Raw genomic sequence first — 19853 nt, 5'->3', positions numbered from 1 at the left:
GCCCACTGCTGGGATTGTGCTTGCCCCATGCCTGCTCCAGAGTCTACAAAGAAACACCTCTGTGAGGCCATTTGACTGCTCATTATCCACCCAATGGCTCACTGATGCTTCGGAATATCGCCATGTTTGGTCCTCCAAACTCTTGAGAAGACAAAACCAACCTCCACTATCTCTGCTAGCTGGCATATCAGGCCTGCATATTTCTTACCACGCCCCACTTCTCTCCCTCTGGGCTAACCAGCATCCAGCACCCTCTGGAAGAGTTGCTCTCACAGTCCTGGAGCGCTCAGTCTCCCAGCAGCTGAATGATTTAAAATAGCTCTTTGTTGCTCCAGCAGCCAGTATCTATGAGGAAGTTCACATTTAAATAGAACATTACTAAAAGACAAGTTAAGGGTTAGTAGACCATATATCTGTGGCCATGTGTCCAAACGACACAAACAGGTTAAATCAGCTTTGAGAAACGCACCTGATAAAAACATCCCTTACATAAACTTTGATACAGACTGCTCAGTCATGTGCCCTGGGTCCGGAGACCAGACCTACCCCAAGAGCCACTGCAGGTGTCACCTCCTGCGCTGTGCACACAGCCACGCACAAACAGATACACAGAGACTGATATACACATGAGCTGGTCCGGGACACGTCCGTGGGGTTCCTGACTAATGAGCAGCGTGAATCTTCATGTGGAAGTTGAAATCCTCCTGCTCGGGGAAGTGCTGGCCACACACGGAGCACGTGCAGCCCTTGTCCTTGCTGTGCGTGCGCCGCACGTGGCTGTCGTGGGCCGCGTGCGAGGCGAAGGCTTTGCCGCAGTGCTTGCACTTGAAGGGCTTCTCCCCTGAGTGCTGGCGGATGTGAGTGCGCAGGATGCTGGATGCTGTGAATGCCTGAAAGGGCAGGGATCATTGGAAACGAGATGGAGTTGCAAGTAATTTGCTTTCACACGTGCAATCCCCCTCCTTCAGCTAACCCAGACCCCATCAGAAGCACGTTACACGTTACCCTGAAAATTACGTCCTGAAATATCTCACGTTTCCACTCCTTAGGTAAGTGGGAAAAAAATAATGAAAACTCCCAGCAAGGAGGAATCAGAAGGCAACAGCTATTTGCTATACAGATGTGGCTGAGTCCATGGAGATGGATGAAGCTCAGAGAAAGATTTCTGAGCAAAGACACCAGTAAATATCTTCTATATGTCAGAGGGAAGAAGTCAATACCAGCCTAATTAGCTTTGCAACTCCTTTATGTGTTGGGAACATAATGCAGGCTTTTCTTCCAGTTTTTGTTTTTAAAGTTAAACTCTTTGACTGTCTTGGGATTCAGCTGCTAAAATTCATCCATGCAGTCCACCATACATCATTTACAGGTTAATTTTTCCTGCTCCATCATACTCTTCTCTTTCTGCAGGCAGAGTTTCTAGCCTATTCCCCCACCACTAACACTTTTGAGAAGCAAAGTCGTAAAGATTTCTCCTCCATTAGGGGATAAAACTCACTCATTAAAATTTGAACAGGAATGTTGTAAAGGTGCTCTGTGTTTTCCCCATTTTTTCTTTTCCAAAGAGAGACAATTTCAGGCCCTTCACTATTTGCAGACCACACAAAATAAATACTCTAGTAATTTTTCACAGCAAACAACAATACATCTTAGATACCCTTTCACTAGGAACCTTAGAGCACAAAAAGATCACAGACTCCTATACATAAGTCCTTGGAGGTGTATATCAAGGGGAGAGAATGGTGATGTTGATCCAGCACTGTTCCTTTAATCTCACGATGTTCCTGAAATAAGTGACCACTGATTTCCAGCAAAGGAGCTGGAAAAGCAAAGCCACTGTTAGAGGTAGAAGAGGAAAATAAGAATTGTAATTGCATAGGAGGAGCCAGTGAGGATTCATTAAAGCAGACCCTGATTTTCTAGCCTAAGAAATTATGGCTATGTCCTAGGATAGCTGCATCCTGCAGCCTGAGGACTAATAGTTTATTTAATCTGATCCAATCCACAACAGTTCATCTAGAACTGGCTGGGGACTGGTTAAATGTCCTTAGAGATCTCTTTACAGAGCAACCTATAAAGCTCTGCCACCTCCTCTTGTGATCTGAAGATTAAGGATATTTCATCCTAATCTCTGTTCAGGATGATCATGGGGAGACAAAAAAATATAATGGCCAAAAGGAGTTTCCTCTAAGATTCTTTATAGCAGGACACTTCAGCTTTGTGTTAGTCCAGCCAGTCATAAGCAAAACTTCCCTCTCTACAAAATCAGGAGCAGGTTACCAGAGCTGAGGGGCTTCTGCATTGCATGGACACTCTACGGCACCAGGAGCCTTACCAATATTCATTCTCCAGCAGCCTGTCTGCTCCACATGCTGTCAGCTGCAAGAGCTGTCAGCACTTGCACAGGGAGATCTCACCTGAATCATCCCTGCTGTGATGGGCAGTAACAGCAGAACACATCTCTGATTCAGGGCTGTATGGTTCTCCTTGTGTTCTTTTTTAAGTTAATCCTCCATGCCCATCTGCCCATTAACAGCCCTGATATTTCAAGGTAAGCATGCACAAATTCATATTGTGCATGTTCAGTTTATGGACCAAGTCTGTTTATTGCAGTACAGAAGCAATGCCAGTAACCCCAAAAATTACTTTTTCTGCAGATCACTGAGCTGGGATGAACCACAAGTTCCATGTCAGATAGAGACCAGACCCTGTTTGTTCAGTCTCATCCAGCCCTGTCACCTTACCTCACAACTGCCCAGAATATACACCCACTCATCTGGTTACCAGTTAAATACAAAGCATTTTCTTGAAAGAAAACAAAGAAACAAAGCACAGCAGAGGGAGGGATGGGGCAGGGCTTTGCCTTACCTTGTTGCAGTAGACACATTTGTAGGGGCGCTCCCCAGAGTGAACCCTCATGTGTTTGTTCAGGCTGGAGGATTGAGAAAAGCTCTTTCCACACACAGAGCACTGGGTGAAAAAAAGGAATAAAGTTAAAAGGAAGCATGTAACTGCATAGTTAAAAGCAAAAATTAAGTATGTGGATGACGTGCACATTTCTTACATATAATCTAGGTATACACATGTATTTATGTATTCATGTGTAAACACAATAGTAATTTTAAGCTGCAATAAATTGAAATACCTAGAAGTTTAGTCTGGTTTTAAGAACAGATTTACCTACATATGTACATATATGTATTAAAACCATGCAAAATTTCAAATCATTTGTGTTAAAATTGTTTCAATAAAAAAATTGTTATTTTACAGAACAGATAATATTGACTTTCAGTAATAAAAACCTGGAAATTTCTGTAAAATATTTAAATCAAATATTTGAATTAAATATATAAATCAAGCCCAATTTTTAATTTTTCCCTAAAAGATAAACTACCTAAAGAATAAAATAATTTGAAATTTACTAAGGAAAGGGAAAGGAAAAGGAATTATATGGTATTTAATACTTTATATTTAATAGAATATTTTTTTACCTGTTACTAATTCCATGCAGATATTCTGACATTGTAGTAATGCCATTTGAGTTACAAAATATTTTTTTCCTCAAGAAAAAATATTGTATCCTACACATTGTAGGATGATCTATAAAATAGATATTTGGAGAATTTTGAGGACTGATTTAACTGTGCCATTTCAAGCACTAGAACCTGCCCTTCCTAAGCTTTTAGAAAAAGCCTGATTTTCTATTCCCACTGCTGCTAGAGAAAACTAGTGCTAGAAAAGCAAGGTGTTTGGTGGAGATGAGTAAAGCGTTTTAAAGATTTGTTTTCATCAACTGAAAATCTGCTTCACACCGAATGTGAATGTAAAACTTTTAAGCCCTGTTTGGTCCAACAGACACAGATAAAGCTGTGGTCAGGACCGAAGGGTGGGGTGTGGGAAACAGACGGGAGACATCTCTCCCCTGATCCTGGACAAGCCAAGCACCTTTAAGCACAAGTTAACGCCACACGTGTAAGAAAAGCAGCAACACTCATATGCAATCATCCAAAAAGCCCAGGAGAAAATTTGTGTCTTTTTAAACTCTCACGGAGACAGTGGGGTTTATTTTCCCAACCTAAATCCATTAAATTTCTCTAACCAAGCTTTGTTGCACACGACAAGCTCTTCCTGAGCAGTCCCACCAGGAAATTGCCAGGGAGACTGGAGGAGGAGGAACGTTATCAGCATCTTATCTGGACCAAAAAAATGACTTAAGTACCCTCAGAAGAGCCAGTGACTGCGGAGAGACTCGGGAGCAGGCTCACCTTGTGAGGTCTGTGCTTTTCGTGAACGTGGAGAATATGGATCCTCAGCCTGTCTCTTTTTTCAAAGGATCGGTCACAAAGGTGACAAGGAAATTTGCGGTCCCCCTGGTCCACGCAGCGGGTGTACTTGAGGTGTTTGTCCCGGTAGTACTTGTAGGCAAAAACTTTGCCGCAGCGCTCACACTTGAAGCTCTCCCCGGCTTCTGTACAGCAGAAGGGAAAGTGCCACCTCTCCGTTACACCACGGCAAAAGGGATTCAGATTAGATCTGTATCCTTGTCAGAGCTGGGACCCCCACGGGGAATTTTGAGTCTCTGAGAGGACAACTGACTGTAAACTGATGCTGGCAATATCATTAAGAAAATACGCGCGCCGTGTCTCCTGAGCGTTCGCAGTGCTCCCATTGCCTTTTTAAAGGAGGGGAACAAACTAGAGCCCACAGTCCGCTAAAATCACTCAGTTTAGCTACTGACTTCACCAAAACCAGGATTTAATCCTTGCATATCCATAAACAGCAAGAAATCATGTGAAAAAAAAACAACTCAGAGTTCCACATAAAAACTTCTCCCCAAAGAGAACTATTGTGAGATATTTCTTATCAAGAATTGTCCGCAAATTTTACCTACCATCCCAAAAAGAAAAATAATTTTGCACACCTTTTCTATTGTTTTCAAATAACTATCGAACAAAATTGCATATTTATTTGACTTTTTTTTTTTTTTAATTTCAACTCATTTTTTACCACTGAATTTAGGAAAAACACCAGAACATTTTCAGGCGTTTATACATACTTTTCTGACTTTAATAAAAGCAGCTTTAGCTTAAGCCTTAAGATGAAATTAACAATTTAGCATCTGTCTGAATTAAACACTTCAAGACAACAGGTACAAAATTTTCCATGCCAAATTTTCATGCAAATTTGCTTCTCTCCCTTTCTACTGCACCCGGTCGACTCATCCCTTCCCAGCTTTTCCCGCACTGGCAATAACCCGTTTTCTCCATACATAAGTTTTGATTATAAGAACATCATACTTTCTGTACAAGTACCCTCCCTTTCCCCTCACCCTGGCATAAGTGCATTTAACATTTCATTTGCAAGCAATATTGGCATTACGGGATCGGAACGACTTCAGCCTGCCTCGTTTACTGAGAGCGATAATTATACGAAAGTTTGGTGTGCAGTCCTAAGATGAAACAGGACCAAAACTGGAATAACCCCGAAAAGCCCATCTCCTCCCAAAACGGGACCCCGAACAACGGCGCTGCGAGGCCGAGGCAAGTTCAGCCTAGGACCACCAGATGTTTTACAATCGTCAGACCAAACAACGCTTTAAACTCCCCGAGGAACCGCGGACTGGGAGCGGACTGACGGCCGAAGAAAGGGGAGCCTCTTGCTCCGCGCTGCCGGCAGCCCTCGGTGCACCCCCCCAGATTCCCGGCGCAGAGGAGAAGCTGCTGCTTCGGGGTGCTGGATGCCGCAGGAAGGGGCGGCCGGGGATCGGCTCCCTGGGAGGGCGGGCAGACCCGAGGGACCGGGGCTGCGAGGCCATCGCCCCCGCGGCAGGACCGGTCACCCACCACCGCCTCATCGCAGGGTCTAGGAAGCTTTTAAAGTAAAACAGCTGGACAAAGGTGGCGCCTGTGTTTCTTTACCTCCCCTCGTGTGAATCTAATCCAGGCCAGGCACACGTCCGTGGGAATAAGGGGCAGTGTCGCTCAAGGGGTTGCTGGCAGGCTCACCTTCGGGGTGCTGCAGGGGTTTTTTCCCCTCTGCCATGCCCTTCAAGCTGATGGGGATGCCCAGAAATTGCACGTAGCAATCGCCGTACCACACCAGCAGCTCTTGGTTCGGGAAGATTTCCTTACAGGTCTCGTAGAAGATCTGTCCCTGGCACTGGATAGCCGTCAAATTCTGCTCCTCGGGGAATCTAGCACAGTTCACCAGGGACATCCAGTTGCCAGTGGGGCCCTTCCCGTCAATAAAGTGGCTCAGACCACCATATTCAAAGATCTGGAGAGCAGAGAAAAAAGGATCAAGTTTGACCTTCCGCACACGTCCAACTTTCACCAGTCCCACCACCCGCACTGGGTCGAGCCTCTCTTGCAGGCTACAGTAGAGGGGACGCCGAAAACCTCGCCCCGGCCCCACGTTGGGGGTGCGGGGTGAGCCCGACGGTGCCTCCGCTACCTCCCACATCAGCGAGTTGTCGTCGTAAGTCTTGATCTCGCTCGTGTTGACCACTTTGCCTTGGAAAGGGCCGAAGCGGACTCCTTTCGGGATGGGGTCCGTACAGAAGACTCCGAGCTGAGACACGTCCCCGTAGGCCACCCGCAGCACCGAGAGCCCTGCGGGTGACAGGGGGCTGAGCGCGGCGCGGCGCGGGCGGGCACAGCGCGGGCGGTCCGGGACACCTACCTTCGGGTAGCTGCAGCGAGTCCCGGTCGAGCAGCGGGGCGGCGGAGTCCGCAGCGCCTGCAGAAGAGGAACCCCTTCTTCAGCAGGGCACCGGCCCTGCAGGAGCGGGTCCTACCTTCCCGACAAAGGCCGCAGCCCGAACCACCCCCCGGCTTTTTCCAGGTATGGGCTCGTAAACTCAAGAAAACCACCGGGAAAATAAGTCCGACGTGCCCTTTGAGCCTGGCTGCCTGTACCCCTTTTGGGACTGCCCCCGAGCCCTCCCGCACACCTTGCTGCAAGGAACGACCTGCCGCCCAGGGTCACCCTGTGCTCCTCTCGTCGCCGTCAAATACCCCCTTACCCGAGCTGGCGGGGGACACCCGGAGCCCCGAGATGGCGTGGAGATTCCCGGTCGGCTGGCTGCTGCGGAGCGCCCCGTACAGCACCGCGTTGAGCTCCTCCTCGGTGAAGTGGTACCTGTAGCTCTGCCCCGCCGCCCCGTCTGTCCCCGGGCTGCGGGCAGCCCTGTGCGGTGGGCTCGGGTACGGAGGCGAGAGCGACTTCGGGGCCCCCGTCCCAAGGGCCGAGCCCTCACTGGGAGGGAAGGGGGACGGCAGCCTGGTGTAGACGGACAGAGGAAGACTGGGGAAAGGGTCGGTGGGCAGGGGGGGCGGCTCGCTCACAAAAGCGGGGACCCTGCTGAAGGTAAAGGGGGGCAGAGGCGGCGAGGAGGAAACCAGCCCGCCCAGGGGTTTCAGGGGCTGGAAGAAGTCGGGGGCCGTCTCGAAGTAATGGGCGGGTGGGAGGAAAGAGGGGTAGTAGGAGGCGAGGCCGGCGGGGCTTATGCCGAACGAGTCTCCGCCGTCTCCGGGGACCGACTCGCCAGCCAAGGATAGAGCCATGTCGGGAAGAGCCAGGCCGGGAAGGAGAAGAGGGATCAGCCGGGAAGTAGGGGGGCAGACACCTGGGTGCTGCTGGCGCGGGGTCCCTCTGCGGGGCGGGACGGAAGCACAGGAGCTGCCCTTCGCCGTCGGGGCGGGCGGGCCGGCCCCCCGCGGCTATATCGGCACGAGGAGCCGGGCGGGGAGGATGGGCTCGGGCGGTGGCGGCGGCCCTGGGGGGTCACACAGCCCCGGGGGTGGGCGGGGGTGCTGCCCCGACCGGCACGGCTGCCCCGGGGCGGAGCCACGGCTACTCCCGGAGCGGCCGGGCCGCCCCTCCCCACGTCGGGGTGGGGTAGCGGAGGGGAGGGGGTGGGGTGGGTGCTCCGGCCTCCCGGACCCACCTTCCCTACCCGTGGCTCTGCCCTCTGCCTCTCCAAGCCCCGACCCGGGGGTTCGGCCGTAGTCCCGTGAGTTCTGCCTCTCCCCAGAGCAGGAGGCCGGGGTGCGGGAGCGCTGCTCCCCACGGACGACCATCTGCTGCCGGAGGTGAGGGTTCCGCGGGGCAGGACACATGGCTCCCACACAGTGTCTTCGGGGGTTGCAGAGGTGTGGTTTGAATATGGAAAGGCAGAAAACACCGCTGAAACTCCAGTGACCTGGACACACAGGAGCAGCGCAGTCTTAATCACTGCAGGCTTCCCGGGCACAGCTGAGGTGCTTTTACTCTAGCCTGGGACTTCCTATTAGGTACTTAACAGAACACTGGGCTTCTGCTGGGGTTTTCATGGCTGACCAGGCCCATGCTAACCTGCCCAGGATGGGACCACAGAAAGACACCTGACCCTTGCCTCCTGCAGAGGTGCTGGGTGATCCCCGTCTATGGTTTCATCCCGGGTTTTGATAGGGTTTTCTCCTGCTTTCCTTCCAGGTGGATACATGACAAAATTGCAATGAAAAGGGGGCTTGGAAGGGGCTGGAGGATCATAGGGGCCCAGGTGTTCACTTTGCGGAGTGTCATCCCTGCTGGTGCAGAGAGATGGAGAAATCTTCAGCCTTTGTATGGACAAAACCCCATACAGCATGTGTTACTGCAGAGCTCCCTCCTGAGTAGCTCATTCCAGCCTGGGTGACACTGCACATGGAGGGAAGGGACAGGATGGGCTCTGCAGAGAGCTTGGGGACTTGCACCCAGGGGGCTCTCTCAGACAGAGGCAGCATAGGGCTTCCAGGGGCACAGCAGAGCACCAGCCAAGCTGCACACAGACACAGCTGGAGTGGGGAACATAGCCAGGCGTAGCTCCTGGAATTTTCAATGCCATTTCAGTGGTTATGTTTGGTGTGCTATAAAAATTAATTACCATAGCTCCATGTGATCCTGTGTAATATATTGTCTTCATCCCAAAGAAGGGATGCATTAGGAAGCACTTGAAGCAGCCCCAGACAGAGAAACCCCAGTTCCAGACACAGTCACTGCCTGCACTTGACCAGAGGTGAAGCCATCCTTTCAATCCTGATTTCTTATCTGGCCTGAATTAGGTGCTCTAAAATAGAGTTTGAGAAAGAATCACTGGCTGCCCGGGGCAATGACGGTGTTTGGCCCGCATTCCTTCGGGCACTGCAATTCCTACTTACCACAAGCTTTTATTTGCAATCTCCCTTTATTTTTTCACTCAGGACATAAACACTAAGGCAGCAAACACAAGCACACAACCCCACTGGAGAGACACAGAGCTGACCCAGTCTCCCTCAGCTGCCAAGATCCCTTCCACAGTCAGTCCAACACATCTCTGTCCCCAAAGTTGAGCAGAAACATTTCTGTAGTCTGCATTAAATGCACTGGGCAAATTCTTCTACCTACATCCATCCTCCATCTCCTACCTACCCAGCTATCCCAACCTCTGTAAGACAAAAGTACTGAATACACCAGGGAAGCTAATATGCACAAGTCTTACATAGAAAGTTGGAATGCAACCTTTTAAAACTTGCTTGAGATAGTCCCTTAGCTTAAATGGCCTGATTTTTCAGTTGTCTTTTCAGTTTGAATATTTTTTTCTAATTTTCTCTGCTTTGTGCCAAACCTCTGTTATTTGAAAAACAGAATTGATGCTATAATGCTTTAGGAAACAGTTTCAGCCAGGCATTTCAACACAACTTTATTGATGCATCAGTTGCATAAAAGTAGTACCAGCATTAATCTGATTTACAGGAACAAGTCTTTGAGCTCTGATTGCACAGAAAAGTTTGAGTTATATTTAGAATTTAAATGTTGCCAGTGAATCTGAAATCTTTTGATGATGCTGTGTCCACATGTCACAGCAAAGGGAGAGGGACTAGGGGAGACATGCTCACATTAGAGATTTAGGAGAAATGAAAGTCAAGTAAATACAACATGACATTTTAAAAGTCTCATCATTAATTAAATTGTAGACACGATGAGAAACGAAAAGTTTCATTTTTCTAGAAGCCTGATGACACAGAGTCCAGGAGAGGAAAAGGGCTTGAAGCATCATTGCCACTATATTGCAGATTAATCTTTAGATACTTTAACATCCTCTAAGAGGTTAAAGGCATTTAGTGCATTAAAAAAGTCATGACCTCGGGGAGAGATGTGGGGGAAGCAGAAGGGCAGCCTTGCAGATGCACCCCCAACAGTCCAGTCAGTACTGTGGACAGCCCCAGCCTAGAGGGCCTCCCTTCCCTGATTTTATGTCTTATTACAAAGTAATCAGAGAAGTCTATCAGCCTCCTTTCCCTGCTGCAGGATTTTAGAGTGTATTCCTTCTTTGCAGTGATGTGGGGATGCATATTAAAGACAAGCACCAAGGGACATCCCTGCAGGTGGCTAGCATAGCATTCAGTCGCTTCTCAGTTTGGACACGAGTGAACTCTTCATCAATCTTACATCCACTCTACATCTCCCTTACTCCAGGTTTAAAGCAGCTTGCCTCCTACACATTCCCAAACACACAAGTTACACCTGTAAGCTTCCCTGTGATCCCCCAAAAACCACAGGGGCACAGCACTCCCTGATGCTCATCTTCCCACATGTGGCCTCCCTGTGCCCCAGCACCTACACCGATACCCAGCTGCAGCATGGACATGGGAATCCCAGCAATGGCACCAGATGCTGTCATGAAAATAACCTGAATTGCAATTTAGATGAGGTCAGAGCATAAACAATTTATTGCCGTGGCAATAGAAGAGGATAGGTAGCAGAAGAGCAACTGAATCTTCTGGTGGACTATTAAAAAAGGGGAAAACAAAATTAAGGTGATTCAACTTTCTTTTTCTTGTACTACTTGTATCTTTAGATACAGCAGCATTTTTGTTACCATTTGCTCTGTGACTTCACAAAAGTAATTCATTGTTCTCAACTCATTCCAATTACACTGAGAACAGACAATTAACTGAAAAATACATGCACAAGAAAGAGGTGATGAGGCCAGTCTAAAATGTGGATCAAACCAATCCTGTCATAGAGATGGAATCCTCTTCCCTTTGTTGGAGTGGCCCACTGAGTGAACATACAAGCAAAGGCAGAAATATCTGTTGTTCTTGTGTTTCAAAGACACTTTGCCAACAGTTTGTAGGGAGCTGAATAAATTACTCCAGTCAGGATCACTGTGGGACCTTCCAGCATCCTGAGTAGTTGCAGAATGAAGTGATAAAGTGAAGTATAGCCTGCAACGTGGATGGGAGAGACATTTTTCAAGCAATTGGAGAGTTTTCCCACGTTTCCTCCTTTGTCTTCTCAGGAATATCTCCTAGCGAGAAATTCCTGGGCACATCACAGAAGTCGAAGCTGTTTCACCTCCCCAGCAGTTGTATGGGACTGGGAGAATGTCTCAGTTTCCCCAGTCTTTGCTACCTTCTTCATTCTTAAATGAAGTCCCAGTGAGTGGCGGTTGAGTAGTTTAGAGCATATTCACTAGGAACTGACACATTCCAAGCAAAGTTCCTGCTGCTGTGTGAATGAGCTCTGGCTGTCTGGTGGAAGGAGGGTCTGAATGATCTCTCAGCTCCTTTCTCTACACAGACCCCCCTTTCATCCTGGAATCTTTCTGCCTTTAGTGCCTAATTTCAGAGAAGGTGGGGGAAACACCAATTGGATGGCATTCAAACTGTCACTTGGTCTGTCCCCTGCACCCAGACTGCTGTTGTTCTTAAAGCCAGAATCTTTGAATGATCCGCAGAAGGATTCCAGCTCCTTGGGGAGGAGAAGTAACAAAACATTAATCCCATTGGAGCAGGGAGTTATCCGAACGTCCTTGGACACAATGACCTCTTGTGCTCCTGACAATCACACTGGCTGACTCTGGGTTTTCCTGCCCACCTTCCCTCTGAGTAAGAATGATGGCAGCATTTGTCTAATGACAGCAGCCATGGTTTGCAGGTTCACCCAGCAGCAAAGCTGAGCACAAATGCCAGAGACACACAGACACAGGATGCATACAGAGGACACTGACATGTAAGTCGTAAACACAGCTAAGTTTCCACCTCTTCTTTAACTGGTAGAGCTCTATGCTCAGTGATGAAAGCACACCATGCCCTCCCTTTTCTAGGCTCACAAACACTGGTTCATGGGTGGCCTTGCTCTGGGCACAGCTCTTCTGCCTGCCCAGTATCCCTGCCCACAGTTCCAGTCCTCACATGGAACTTTTCAGGTCCTTTACTTGCTGGCTTGTGCAGCTGGGTGCACCAAATATGAGCAGTCACACAATTGTCCCTTGAGCACTCCACCACATTCTGCTCATACTTCAGTGTACCATTGTCAGATTTCACCCTTTCAGGCAGAATGTTCTGTTTCAGCAGCAGCCACCATCAAATGTTTCTCTAACTGTCCTTTAAGATCCTCTACTTGATTTTTTTTTTTTTCCTGAGGGTCTCTCAAACTTCTGATTAGAGAATCTGTTTTTCTTTTGCCAGCCTCCTCATACAAATTGAAAAATACAACCCACTGAAACTGGGGAATTACAGCCCCTGGACTCCAAGATGAGTTAAACCCTGTAATCCAATCAAGTGTGGTTTTTTCATCCCCAAGGTAAGTATACCGAACAAGAGACTGAAGAGAAGTAACAAGATATACAAGGGATTCCTCCTGGTCACAACATCTGGCTTAAGCCCACCATGCTGGCTGAGGCTGCAGTCATTAGCAGCAGTAACAAACGAGGCTCAGACTGGAACCTAAGTCTAAGAAGGGTTAATGGGGTCCATCACACCCCCTGAGTCTTTAACTCTTGGTGTGGTTTCTTCTTCAGCTGAGAGATGTCCCAAGAACCTGTCCTGAAGTGGCGAAGAGCTCAGTGCCCAGCTCTCAAGGACTACTGTTCACACAAGTTCACTCACACTGTAATTCCAACTTGGACCTGTTCTGACCTACATCTCCTAAGGACTTATCAATTTGTGTTCATTCTTCCTTCTTTTAGCTGACTTAAGGGTAGGACCTCTTACTGTGGCTCTGGACTGACCTGTGTTAAAAGCTGGAATTCAGCTGAAGTGCCAGCAGGGATTTTTAAAAGGTTAATTATTTAACCTTTCAAAAAGGTTAATTACACAAGTCATATATATATATATATATATATATATATATATATATATATATATATACACTCACTACATGCACACGGCCAACAGAATCACTCAAGGCTGCTCTGAGTTCTGCTTTCTTCAGGACAAGAACTAATCCAATCGGAAGGTTTCACTGTGATGACTGTTACAGGAGACAAGGTGTGAGTTTGGTCAAAAGGCCCATTCAGGCTGTACTTGGCATCTCTATCTCCACATTTTACAGTCCAAGAACCAAGGCAGAGGGCTGATACCACTGGCTGCTCTCTGCCCTTGCCATAGTCTGAGCCCAAGCACGCACGACACGTAGCCCTGTCTGCAAGAATCAACACACAGTTTGCCATGAGAAGGACCTTCAAAAGGCAGAGTCACTTTTTCTTTGGTCATGATACCAGGTTAGAAAAACTTGTCCATATGCCACATGCACTGGTCTCTGTCAGCAAAGCCTGATCTAGAAAGTAAAACTCAGCACTTCTCTTTCATAAAGCCAGTTATATCAGAGGTCATCATTAGCTCGTCATATTTTGATGCCAGGAGTCTTAGCTAAAACTTTTATATCTTCTTTTCAATATTAATTAACTATAAGAATGTCTAAAGGCAAGGTTCCCACTGGAAACATTTTGCCTCTTACTACACGGATATTTTCTCTGCTTGCTTCTGACTCCACATTGGGAAGAAACTTCCTTTCTTTAATTTCCTGTAATGTGGCATTAGTTTCCTCGTATCACCACCATTTTGCTGAAAATAAAGAGAACTGCAGGATAAGCCTTGTTTTGGTAGGAATGGCAAAAGGTTACCAGTGTTTGAAGGTCTTTAAAAGAACTTTAATTTCTAAAATTTTTAATATAAGTAGTTTTTCTGCCTCATCCATTTCCCAGAGACGACATAAGATCATTCTTTACATTGTATATTCTGGAATCCTACAAGCATTCTTGTAACTAATTTTTTTTTTTTTTTAATTGACCAGTCAAACATTTGTAACTGTCTTAAATCCACCATTTGGCATAGCAAGGAGAACAAGCCTGTATCTCTTCTCATCTCCACATTTGAGGTCTGCCTCTGCGGACACTGTCATGAAAGATGCCCACTTCATCCCGACTGATAAAAAAAACTACTCATAATGAACTGTTCTCATATTAAACCATGTGATAAACATTTTCCGTCAATACAGCCCTGAAAAGATGAAGGGACTTGCAAGTAACAACAACTAGCTGGAATATAAATTCATTACCAGTGCCTGCTGCCTTTTTAAAACCTAGCAATCCATCTACCCTCCAGTGCTTTAGTGTTACATCTTACACCCTCCTATGAACAAATGAAGACACAACAGAAACCTGTTGAAATCTCTAAAGCCATGTAAAACCCGAAGGCATTAAAATTTATTAAATGATGCAATAACAACAGAATTCTTTATTTACAATAGCATTATTTAACATCAAATAAGCAAATAGCATCAGCAAAGCAATATTAACTTGCATAAATGTATTTAAAATTTCTCTGAATATATCTACCTTTGCATAAACTGCTAACACTAGAAATACAAACATCAATGCAGGTGAACAAAGTGATGTTCAGAGTCAACTCCGTTTTGAAAATAAATCACAACCTGAAACACTGTAAGCTTTCTCCTGAAGAACCATAGTTTATATATTGCTTAATTTTACCCTTGTATAATCTTTTCATATACACACATCTCAGATGCAACTTCATGATGAACTGTACAAATAAAACCCACAAATGACATAAAGGGAAAAAATTAAATGACAGTAAATGTTTGAAGAAATGTGTCCATCATCTCTATTGAACAACATAAAGATTAAGTGATGATGCACTTATTCCAAAATTGTACACAATTCACTATACAAATATAATACATCAGACAGCTATGTAGGAATATACAAGACTTAAAAACAGATCTAAGGCATTATGCTAGATTTTAGCATTTTGAGGTTCTTGCACATAGCTTTTACCTGTAGTAAGAAACTTAAAAGATTTTGTTTTAGTCTACAAAGAAACACCAGGGAGAAAATTCTAATTAAAATCAAAGCCACTACAGTAAATTTTCTTTTGTGCAGAGAATGCTTTTGCTCTTAGGCAGCATACTACCATACAAATACTAGAAAACTTTTAAATTCACACCAACAATTAATGGCTTAAGTTGCATTTCAAAACTGATTGTGTATCTTTGGGTTCTGCAAGTGGAGCTGTGCCACCCATTTCATCTGTTAAGCCCATATGAATTCCGCTTTTAAACAAAGATTAAAAAATGTATTGTATAAACTGCAAAAACATTGCTTTTAATTAATACAGGCCCAAAGGGATACCGGTGTGGGACAATATTTTAAGGATTGAGTACAAATTAACTCCTTGTAGCAAAACAGCTCACTTCACTTTTTAAACTCACCACGTTACATGAACACTTAAACGGGTCGTACGACCATGTATATATGCTTATTTTTCACATTATGCGCTTTTCACATTTAATAATGTAAATAGAACACTGATTAATTGTTCTCTTAAAACAAAATCCAAGTACTTTCTCTGACAAATTTACTGTATACAGGATGAAAAATACTGATAATGAAGGGAATTGATTTGGCTTTTTTGTTTCTATAGTGATCAATATGATCAGAAGATTCCTTCACTCACTTTTCTCTTTCATTACTTAGAAGACAACAAAAGTCACAATGAACCCAAATGGAGCCAAAGTGATAGGTACAATCTCCTTTCTTTCAATATGGCAATGGATGACGAAGTATCATAATCACTACAGATAGGGGTTTGCAGGTCTGTTGTGAAATGGGACAAATTTAAACTATTTTTTTCCACTGTGAAAAAGAATAATCTGTCTGCAGAGGTTATGGTTAAGAACCAAAAAAGAATGGAATAACAATGAAATTATTTTTAAACTCATTTATGCTTTGTGGTGCATGAAATTAATTCCTTTAAATTTATACATTTCTTATATAAGTAATTCTTTTGTCAGATACATAATGCAAGTTCAAGACCAATGTTGTAGTAATGAGGCTGTGGAGGTTAGGGCTGGTGGTTATTTTTGTTTCCCATCAGCAGGTCAAAGAATGGCTCAGCTGACTAAACATTCTGTTTCAGCTCAGCAACAGAATGGTGACAGCTGAAAAAGTGTTGCTTCTCCAAAATGATGGCACTGTCTTCTTTAGAGACAAACACAGAAACAGCCTTTGTCGTATTTCCCTCAGCCTTACAAAGAATAGCTGCTATTTTATTTGAACTCCCACCTGAATACCAAAACAAATTAAATGACAAGAAAAACCTTTCAATCCCAAAAGGCAGGGCTGATGAGATATTATAATGCATTGCATTTTACATTACATCAAAAAATTTGCGTTCAGGTTAGAAAGTTTGTGATTAGTGTCCTGGTTCCGGCCAGGATCGGGTTAACTTTTGCAGTAGCCAGGAGAGGGCACGGCTAAGACCCAGAGGTTATTCTGTAACACCTCACATCATTGCAGGCGGGGAAGGAAGTCTCTTCCCAGGAGAAGGGCTCTCTTCTGGATCAGCGCAGTGGCGGAGGGAGCATCGGCACGTCCTGGGTTTCCGTGAGAATCGTTTGTTTCTTTCTTGTACCTCTGTCACTAGTATTGTAGTTGTAACTGTTTTCTTATCTCATTGCTGTTTCCACTACATTGTTCTTATCTCAACCCATGATCTTTACCTTTTGTGCCTCCAATTCCCCTCTCCAGCCCTCCACTGGGAAAGATGAAGGGGGAGCTGGCAGGCTCACGATTTGGAGAGTCTCAGTGGGAGCACTAAATTAGGGAATACCATTCCTAAACAATTAGGAATCAGCAGAAAAAAAACCAGGTCAAACTCATCAATTTCTTAATATTCCAAGTCCTCAGAAACTGATGTCAGTATAGTAAAAGATTATTCAAACCACAGTGGGCAAGGAAAAAAACCAACACACCTTAACAGTGGCCTGCTTAGTAACAGTTTTTCTAAGATTTGTTACGAAAGGATATAAACATACAAAAATCAACAACTGGTTCCTACAGTGGCTGCATATAATATAGGTTAATTAAATGGTATTATGAGCAGAATCACAAGGCTTAGAAAATGAGAAGTCTCAAGCCTACAAATTAGGTCTAATCAAGGCATTGTGATCCTTTACAAAACACTTTTCCAGGAGACACACACGGCTAAGAAGATATCTAATTTAATACTGAAGTACCTCATTTGGAATCAACTTCACAACATGTATATCTCACAAAAATTATACAAGTAAAACACTTAAGTTTTCAACTTAAATTATTGCTTGTTTACATATAAACTGGATTTTATGTACCTTACAAAACGTCTTCGTAGTTCACACTGCTTTAAAATAATCAGAAACATGATAGTGGTGAAGTCTGTAGTGATATCTGCTATAGGTATTACAGGAATTGTTATCTTCCCAGCTAAGGGGATGGGAACAAGAAATTATCATGCTTTAAAGCAGGTATCTTTGATATTATGCACCAATTCTGCCACTACCATAATCATTACATGCATTACCATTGAACTTTGCTGTTCGGCATCCAGTAACTGGCTGTGCAGATTGCTGGAAACACACCTAAGGAAATAACAGAGTAACCTGTTTTTTAATTCTATTAGAAAGAGTAAGATGACAGAGGTCAGGAGAGCCAGGTTAAAAAAAAAAAACAGATTTGCTGATTGTTAGGAATTTAATTAAATGAGAATGCAACCAACTTGTATGTTTGGATTAATGACGTCCATCATAAACACTACCACAAAACCCAACCAAATCACCCCTTATAAACAGCCCTCTCACAGGGTAATTTTCATCTGTTTTACAACTTTAACCCCAAAATTGGTCTGTATAGTTTTCTGCATCAGTTGATCTTCTCTGACTTGCTGTCAGCGGAACATGCTTGTCGGAGGTCTCTAAATGTACCAGACGTTGCTTCTACGCCCTCCTCCATGCCTCCTCTCTGCCCCAAAATGCAGGCCTTAGTCTAAAACACCAGTTTTCAGACAGAACTGAATCCTTTGCACCAGACTGTTTAAGCCAGGGAAAACAAAGCAAAAAAACCCCAAGGTCTAGAACTAAACAGAAACAGAACAAGAGCATGGTTGTTTTTCCTTAAATACATACATTTAAATACATTCAATCTGACATGGTTTATGAAAATTGCCTGTCAACATTTACTTTGCAGGAGAGATCTAAGTTGCACTAAGGTGAATGCAGTGAACAGACTGAGCAATGTCTGTACGCTAGCTTCAGACTGTCAAAGAAGAGGCTGCTCTTCGGCAACGACCCCCGGCTCCCCTCGGGAAGGCAGGGCTGAGTCCTGTTGGCAGCAGGCAGCCGCCAGGGCTGGCAGCTCCGCGGGGACACGACAAACAGACACAGCTCTTCAAACTGGTAAGGGTTTGGGGCTGTAAGCCCAGTCAGCTGAAGAAAGGAGCAACCAAACCACCCTCAGGGTCAGCAATATTTCTGCAAAATAAGAGAAATGGGGGAAAAACAAATGAATTCTTCCTGCTGGGATAGTGAGGATGGACAGGTCAATGAGATCTGGGATGCTAGAGTGCAACATCCACTGCCAACTGTGCATTACTGTAATGCTTTACACCTGAAATTTAATTGGAATTTATAAAGCTGATCTGTTCTTTGTGTACACTGATACAACTGATCAGCAATTTAGTTACTTTGATATCAGTGAGGGTTTAATTTCACTGCATTCTTAGGTCCTTGATTAATTCCAATTATCCTGGATGTTATAATAACTCAAGATCATCCACCTCTTGTAAAGTCCAGCTGAAGGCATGGCAATAAGGATTAAAAGAAGTCTCATTCTCAGAATATGTGCAAAAATCTTAGTGCTGCATCACTGTCAAAGAAAACAACTGCCCTGGTTCACTTTCCCTTCCAAGACTCAGAATGGGAAAGGGAATAAAGAAGTAAAGCCAGCTACAGCTGTGGGTCCCTAGATATGTTTTTTTCCCTCATACTTAATACCCCTGTGATGTGTTTACACAAATATAGTACAAACTGGTTTCAGCTGAGTTGATTATCTTCTTTCTTATTCACAAAAACATCAGGATGTGGTTTTCACAGTTGCTTTAAGACTACTCCTTCCAGTGACTGCAATCTGTGCCTTTCTGTCTTCCTCTCCTTGTAAATGCCTGTTCCCAAGGGGTGCTGTGGTCAGTCAGGTCGGAGAGCCAATCCAGCCAAATGCATTTTCCTCCTCCCCTGGGGTTGCTTTTCACTCACATCCCGTGGCTCTGGCTGTGGAGCAGTTCTTTGCTCACAGCTTCCTGTCATGCATGAGGAAGGCCCTGTTTGCTCAGGGACAGTGCTGGTGGGTAGAGAGCTTTCTCACCAGTCCACACGCATGCTGCTAGGTTGCCTTCTGGAAGCTGCCTACACTGTGCTTTGGACCTTACCACACCTTCCTCTGCGTTCATACAAGGCCTAGAAATGTAGCTTTACTGATAAATAAAGTCAGTGTAAAGTAAAAGTAATAAAGTAAATAAAGTAATAAAGAATTATCCTGCAAAGCAGGAAAGCAAGGTCCTACGTTTTATGCATCTTCTATTCCCAGTCTAGCTGGTGCAGCTGGAGCTCCTTGGGTGTGACCAGCCATGGGCAGCACTGAGCCCTGATTGTGGCTCCTCCTTCCTTCATCACAGCACAGAAACACCACACTCACATCCCTCATGCCCTGGCTAATATGGACAAACTAAACTTTGACT

At 45.0% G+C, this 19853-nt stretch overlaps 2 protein-coding genes across 5 annotated transcripts in view; both read right to left on the bottom strand.

Moving 5' to 3' along the window:
- Positions 1 to 513: 513 nt before the first annotated feature.
- PRDM14 (PR/SET domain 14) lies at positions 514 to 7586 on the bottom strand. Its single transcript, XM_068187002.1, has 7 exons — positions 7025 to 7586; positions 6682 to 6738; positions 6454 to 6611; positions 6006 to 6276; positions 4266 to 4468; positions 2869 to 2970; positions 514 to 890 (listed from the first exon to the last, which is right to left on the bottom strand). Exons 1-7 carry the CDS (start codon positions 7563 to 7565, stop codon positions 663 to 665), a joined length of 1560 nt encoding a protein of 519 aa, XP_068043103.1. The 5' UTR covers positions 7566 to 7586; the 3' UTR covers positions 514 to 662.
- Positions 7587 to 14449: 6863 nt separating this feature from the next.
- The window catches only part of NCOA2 (nuclear receptor coactivator 2), a 189482-nt gene continuing 184078 nt past the window's right edge, over positions 14450 to 19853 (bottom strand). For all 4 annotated transcript variants that reach the window (XM_068186972.1, XM_068186965.1, XM_068186980.1 and 1 more), the window contains one exon: positions 14450 to 18591. In XM_068186972.1, coding sequence (XP_068043073.1) covers positions 18580 to 18591 — 12 coding nt within the window. In that variant the 3' untranslated portion in view covers positions 14450 to 18579. The remainder of the gene's footprint in view (positions 18592 to 19853) is intronic.

The sequence above is a fragment of the Anomalospiza imberbis genome, chromosome 1 (genome assembly GCF_031753505.1).
Source record: "Anomalospiza imberbis isolate Cuckoo-Finch-1a 21T00152 chromosome 1, ASM3175350v1, whole genome shotgun sequence".
In the NCBI taxonomy this organism is placed as follows: Eukaryota; Metazoa; Chordata; class Aves; order Passeriformes; family Viduidae; genus Anomalospiza; species Anomalospiza imberbis.
Note: the sequence above shows the minus strand (reverse complement) of the source record. Positions and strands in the feature narration are given on the sequence as shown.